General features: G+C 42.4%; 1 protein-coding gene across 2 annotated transcripts in view; it reads right to left on the reverse strand.

Moving 5' to 3' along the window:
* Positions 1-7,008, reverse strand: part of ndst2a (N-deacetylase/N-sulfotransferase (heparan glucosaminyl) 2a) — a 34,408-nt gene that overhangs the window by 12,425 nt on the left and 14,975 nt on the right. Inside the window, exons 2-5 of one of the 2 annotated variants that reach the window (XM_008281518.1) lie at positions 4,825-4,875; positions 2,831-4,489; positions 1,021-1,108; positions 511-665 (exon numbers count right to left, since the gene is read on the reverse strand). In XM_008281518.1, coding sequence (XP_008279740.1) covers positions 511-665; positions 1,021-1,108; positions 2,831-3,904 — 1,317 coding nt within the window. In that variant the 5' untranslated portion in view covers positions 3,905-4,489; positions 4,825-4,875. Of the gene's footprint in view, positions 1-510; positions 666-1,020; positions 1,109-2,830; positions 4,490-4,824; positions 4,879-7,008 lie in introns of both variants that reach the window. The other variant, XM_008281517.1, reaches the window with a different exon arrangement.

A 7,008-nucleotide genomic window follows, 5' to 3' on the forward strand; every position in this document is an offset into this window, starting at 1 on the left:
CCCCCCCGCGACCCTAGTGAGGATTAAGCGGTGTATAGATAATGGATGGATGGATATTGTAGTAGATGGAACCATTGACATTTTTGACCAAAAACGGACATGGCTCTTTAACGTTACCCTGATGTGAGCCTAGAATTTACACATGGTCAACTTAATTAATATTCAACACTTCAAAAAAAATCTGTCAAATTGAAGATGGTCAGGTAACAGCAAAGGGTATTGATTTATAATAATTAGATTTAAAAAAAACAAAAAAAAACAAAAAAATTTTTTTTTGTAACTTTCTTAGAATGGGTGATTAATTGAAAGCTGTCAGAAGATGGCAATTTTATCCATTTAAAAGTAAATCTACAATACAACAAGCTTCCATAAAGTGAGAGGGTCTCACAGATTATACCACTGGTATGTACGTGCATACTGCAGAAAAACACAAAGACTTTCATTTTGTCAGCGCTGTCTCTACAAACAATTACTCTTTAAAGCATTATGTAGTGTAACAATACTGCAAACCTGAGCAAAGATCTTGTTGAGCCTCATCTGCTCAGCCAGTACACTGACATTGTGAAAGAGGTGAGGCTGCATATGGCTCCACATGTGAGGAAACCACCAGAAGTCCATCCTGTGTTGCAGCAGCATGTCATCTCCCTGATCCTCTTCATCAGTGCCTGAAAACAAGTATGCATGCACATACAAACAGAGGGAATTAGTTAAGAGGCTTGCCACTGAGCAAGGCTCCCAACCCCTGACTGTATGGGAACATTTAGAACTGTGTATGAACAAGGCCTTCCACTGACTGCCTGACTGACACAAACAAAAAAAAACATAGTACTCTTACAATCCTAGTTTTTCAGCCTCCCATGACAGACTGGAGTGTTAATGATTAAAGCAGAGATGATGACACAACAGTTGTCTATGCTTTGACACTTTCCCCTCTACAGATCCAAACCTCTAAAGCTGTAGCATAAAAGAATAGTTCAACCAACAAACTGTGCTGATGCCCTTATATCAGCTGCTTCATACCTGTGTGATAGAATTTTCCAGAAAATCCCAGGTTGAATGTGAAATTAGGGACCAGTGCTCTCAACTTGTTTTGAGTGTTGAGCAATGCCTGTAAAAAGACGACAAACACACCATTGACTCTGATAAAGACACAGTAATGTTGAAACATTGTGGGTTTGTATAATAAAACAGTGTGCTCCACCTCAAGTTCACAATTATTAAGTACCAACATTACAGTTTTATTTCATATGTATTTAAGAAAAGGATTGACCTTTGCTGCTCTGATCCAACTAGGAAACAGTCACACGTGGCAATGCTTGACATCTTCAAAATATTTTACAATAAAACACTTTACAATGCTGAATGGAAATAAATAAACATATATATATATATATATATATATATATATATATATATATATATGTATGTATTTAGGTGGTGACAACCTGTTATTTTACAGAAGAACATGTTTTAATTGCTCTGTATTATATAATCATTTTGGAGATCAGTATGGAGCTCAGTTTTTGGTCTATACCAGCTCCTGCAGGTGATTATTAGGGATGTAACAAAACAATTTTACGGGTTGGGATCATGGTAGATCATGGCACTGTATCATTTAACCAAACGTAATTTTTGTAGCACCAATTTACAACATGGCATCTCATGGCACTTCACATAGTAATGTGAAGACATAAATGGTGAACAGAGAAACTCAACAAATTCAAAGCTACAAGTAATCAGTATCAGCATCAATTTAGACCAATTCCTTGATGTTTATCTGCTGCCATACAGTTTGTGTTGGGACCCAGTAAAATAAATACACCTGCTCTTGCCGGGGGACATTAAGTGTCACAGAAGTCTCTGTCATGGTGCCTGTTGCTAATTAAACTCCCACAATTACTGCGTGCCACCACAGAAGTGCCTGTAGTTTTTGGGACCGCCTACTTGGGTGGATACAGTGTTAAACTGTAAGACGTATGAATCCAGGTACTACAGCGAATCTGCAATACAGGTTCTGACCATAGGTTCTGAAATGCATGTAGAAAATAAGGTTTTTGCTGTCTTTTGGAACCACAGTGTATGCCACACTCTTGATACTACTTTTCATACATTGTCCATTTTACTAATTGTGTGACCTCTAGCACCAATTAACTGCACCTATGTTGAATTAGGTGAGTCACTTTAAAGGGGAACACTTTGGCAATCACTTTAACATTTTATATTTATAATAGCTAATCAATTGACATTACTTTGCAAAAATCAGTTTTCATATTGACATGAAAGAGTCTATTTGATATGCTGTTAAAAAAGCCAAATTAAACTGACCATGATTCAGTGTGGAAAAGCAATACAAGTTAAAACCTTACAAAGGAGAATTACTTTTATAGGCAATGTAACATTAAGGAACAGTTTAAATGCAAAAATGCAGTTTTTTCTTAATAGCAGAGCTATTCAGTTGTCAAGCATATGCACTGGACGGATTTTAACTTTAACTATCTAAGAACATGGTATAGAATTGGGACTTGGGATTCAGACACTGAATATTAAATGACTCGGACCAGAGGCCAAAAAACAACTTAACTATCTCTGTGTCTGTCTGCTGCCGGCTGCGTAGCACGTCAACAGTGTACAGTGGCTTTTATAGATTTTGCAGCAAACATAAGTGCTTGTTGCAAACAAAGACATTGCAATGAGCAGAGTTGTGGATTAGACAGCTGAACAATAAGCTGGAACTATAAAGTAAAAAAAAAACAAAAAAACAAGGACACTTAAGTTTACCTCTGATCATTTGTGGTCTCTTGTGTAACTACGGCTGACAAAGCTCACCTACCTCCACATCAGACACCTTCATGCGGGTTCCCTCTTTGCCAACAAATATATCATCCACGTCCACCAGAATATGACGGTCTAAGGACAAACACAATCTCTTTCCTGTCAGGTAGGCGATGGCATCTACAAACACCAGTTTGTGAAGCCAATAGTTGAGATTATTTCCAAAGAGAACTCTTTGAATGCCATCATGAAGTCCCAAGTCCTGGACCACTGTGGAATGAAGTGCCCGTAGAGGGCTGGGTCCAAAATGTACCAGTACCTCAGAGGACTTTGTGCTGGCCAGAAGCACTGGTTCATAGGTAGAGTGGTTAGATTGGAAAATTGTCCAATCATCCCCTGGTAAAGAGCCCTGCTCCACTTGGTTGGGCTTGGTGATGTAGAGTAGAGGAGCATTGGGGTTGATGCGATAGTCCCTGAGTCCCAGGTGTGAGTGTAGAAAGAGGGGGAATCCTTTGAGTTGTGCGCTGAGCAGAGAGTTTTCATTAGCTTTGAAGAAGCCAATGACGCCCACTCCATACTCAGCACAGTACTTGTCCAGTAAGTCACGGTTCCATGCATCCAAATTGACATATTTTAACACATTTTCATAAATGATTAATGTGTAGCGTCCACGGTTACGCTCTGTCAGTGTGGGCATATCACCTTTACCAGGAGCGATCTCTGTCCGGTAGTGGAAGCGACTTGACTCTAATATGGCTACAATCTCCTGGCCCAGCTGAGAGTAGATACTCTCTACAAACACTAGAATCACAGGCTCTGTTCTGGAATTGTCCATGGCCTTCACGTGTCTCAGTCGTCCCTGTCGTGGGGGAAGGAAAAGAGGTGCCCTCTGGCCACCTGGCCCTTTACCAGCAGCCCCAGTACTCATTCCTGGTGACACTCCTCCCCCTCCACCACAGTCACTGAAGGGTAAAGGAGGGGCCTCCTTGATTTTGGGGCTGTTGGAGACGTAGTAAGCTAGGAAGGCCATGGACAGCAAACAGAAGATGATAAGTGCCAGTATGAGGCGGTGAAGCTCCAGCTGGCGGATACCTCGCATTAGCTTCCAAACACCTAAGCCTGCACCCACCATGGTGTTGGAGGGTAGAGGCAGGACTGGTCAGCAAGCAGCACCAATGAACAGGGCAGGAGAGCAGAGAGGTGGAGTTAGGGTGAGAGGAGAGGGGAGTGGAGGAGGAAGATTGAGCAGCTGATACTGGCACTGAGCTGTGCTGAAGAATAGCCATTTACACTAGGTCACCATGGCCGGCATAATCCATTACCTACTGTCTACTTCTAGCTCTTCAGTGCAAAAACACTTTCAGCTAATTGAAAGAAAGATGGGAGGAAGGGAAGGATAGATGATTATTTAATGGACAGAAAGCCAATTATCAGGAGATTGTAAAATAAGAAATGGACGTTGGTTCAATAACATTTAACACCAACACAAGTAATTTCTTTCTCAGGACCAGTTGGGCTCGCTATCAGGTCCAAAGTTCAGCCTCTGCTGCTTGGTTGGTTCTCTTTCTCAAGCTGTACAGAGGTCTCTACATAAGGATGTGCCCATCTGTAGATGTCTCTGCCGTCTCTCAGCAGTGGGAGTGCTAGTGCTGGTAGTCTGTGTTTCGGGGTTGTACCCCTTCAGGCCACCTTGACAGGACATTCCAGAGAAAGACACCTAGAAAATGACGACAAAGAGGGGGGAGAGGATGAAAAGAGGTGAGGGAATAAAATAAAAAGGGTAACAAGGACAAGAGGGAAGATCATTTGTTTTTGATTAGCATTAATTTCTTACACCTGTTGTGTATGAATGTGACATGTCTGCAACTGCAAATGATAGTGAGGAGTAAGGTTTAAATTATCAGAACATATACACTTAAAGGAATACTCCACCAAAAACCCAAATAAAAGGCTTCGGTCTTGGAAGAAAAAAAAAAACCCTTGTCACACTGGAACTATTGCTCCAATTGGAACTATTGGACTGCATCTTTATTAAATTGAGAACTGTCTCACCTGGAAAACTCTGTAGACATGAAAACCTTCTGATCCAAATCTGGAGGAACCCTGCTGGAGAGAGAAGGAGAGAAAGGAAGGTGTAAAAAGAAAGATGAGAAACTTGGGCCAAAAACTCCATTTTAAAAACAACATTCGGCCTTTCTATATTAAAGGCTGTGTGTTTTAAATAACAAACCCAAGAAGTTCCACAGTTTGAGGAAAAAATCTAATAAGAAATACCAGAGAGCCCTCAGTAAGGCCTTGAATGTCTTCCTAAGGTAGTATACTAAACTTGTGTCTTTTTGTGCATTTTCAGTCACACAGAGCTGTTTTGGGGAAATGCGACCTTTGACCTCTGTAGCGGTCTCCAATATATGCATTAATCTCAAAATCTAATCACTTCGAGAAGGGACCATACCAAGGTCATAGCTGAAGTATCAGGTTCAAACTCCTCTCCTGTAAAACTCTAGACCAGGCGTATTCAATTAAAAGTCACTGAGGTCCAGTTATTAAAATTTACCTCAAGTAAAAGTTCCGAACCGAAGTCCAGTTTGTGTCTAATAGCCTTCCCCTATAACCACATTTTCATGGTTTCGACAATACTCATTGTCAATTTTCAGTGCAGGATATGTTCAACTAAGTGCAAAGTTAGCTCTTTTACCACATATATATAAGTAGTCCCAGGCAAAAAAATTTGAGGCCTTTATTTCAGATTAGAGAAAAAAACCCTCAGAATAAAGTACATTTAAAAAGTGCAAACAGAGCTGAATAACCCTTTTATCTCCTAAATTAAAGACATCCCAGCCTAAAGAACTGAAGGCCTCCACTTCAAGTAAAAAAGTCAACATCCTCAGAAAACAAATAAAAGACTTTGTTTGCACGTTGCTGGGCTGTAAATGTGCATGATGAGTCGGATAGATCTGTCATACAGGGCTTGCAGCTCGGTTATTTTGCATGCCCTAAGCTCGGACTTCAGGGGATAACTTTGCTCAAAAGAGCTGTGCTTTGTTTCATAGTGGTGCTTCACGTTGCCACTTTTAATTAATGCCACGTTTTCTGAGTGTATGAGGCACACTGGTTGTGAACTGCCTGATGGAAGAATGAACAGACATTTCTCCGTCCACTCAATTTCAAAGCAGCGGTTTTCCTCATCAACCTTCCTTCTTTTGGAGCAAGCCATGCTGTCATCACTGTCTCTTCCTCTCTGCTCTGCTGTATAAGCAAGCGCAAAGTGGCAGCGGCAGCAAGCTGTGGCGGCACGCTGGCCGTGCAGGGTTACCAATCAATTTGATTGGCTCGACTGAGTGGAGCGATTGCCATATTAACTGGAGTAGCAGTGCCTGCTGTCTATAGCATTGGAATAAATGCTCCAGGAAAATCTATTCTTGTAAATTTATCCGAGATCGGTCTCGGATCCGGAGAGAGGTCCGCATTTGGTGATACTTCCTCTAGACTGTTAACAGACAAAAAAAACCACATGCATGCACACATACAGGCCAACAGCCAGCAGATGTGGCAAGGGGTCCAGCACATCACCAATTTCAGATCCAGCAACACCACTGCAATCCTCGGGGATGCCTCACTGGCAGAGGAGCTTAACCACCAGTGGGACCCACTCTGCAGTTGACATCCCTCCAGAGCCAGACCTTCACTGAGCAGGTACAGGAAGTGAGCAGAATCCTGAGGGCAGTGAACCCCCGGAATGCTGCAGGACCTGGCGGTGTGACAGAGAAGGTGCTGAGGGACTGCGCTGACCAGCGAACTGGGATTTTTACCAGCATCTTTAATCAGTCCCTCACCCAGTGCTCCATCCCACCCTGCTTAAAGTCCTCCACCATCGTCCCTCTGCCAAAAAAGAACAATATCAGCAGTCTCAACGACTACCGGCCAGTGGCACTAACCCCCACCATTATCAAGTGCTTTAAGAAACTGGTTCGGAGTCACATCACTTCATGCCTGCCACTCACACTCGACCCCCACCAGTTTGCCTATAGAGCCAACTCGTCTATGGAGAATGCCATCGCCACCGCTCTGCATACCATGCTGTTACATGTGGAACAGCAAGGGAGCTATGCCAGGCTGCTCTTCCTGCACTTCAGCTCAGTTTTCAATACCATCATCAAAAGCAGATTGGTGAGCAAGCTGGGGGACCTGGGTCTCTTCCACAACATCTGCAACTGGATCATGGACTTTCTGACAGAC

The sequence above is a fragment of the Stegastes partitus genome, unplaced genomic scaffold, assembly GCF_000690725.1.
Source record: "Stegastes partitus isolate 25-593 unplaced genomic scaffold, Stegastes_partitus-1.0.2 Scaffold235, whole genome shotgun sequence".
In the NCBI taxonomy this organism is placed as follows: Eukaryota; Metazoa; Chordata; class Actinopteri; family Pomacentridae; genus Stegastes; species Stegastes partitus.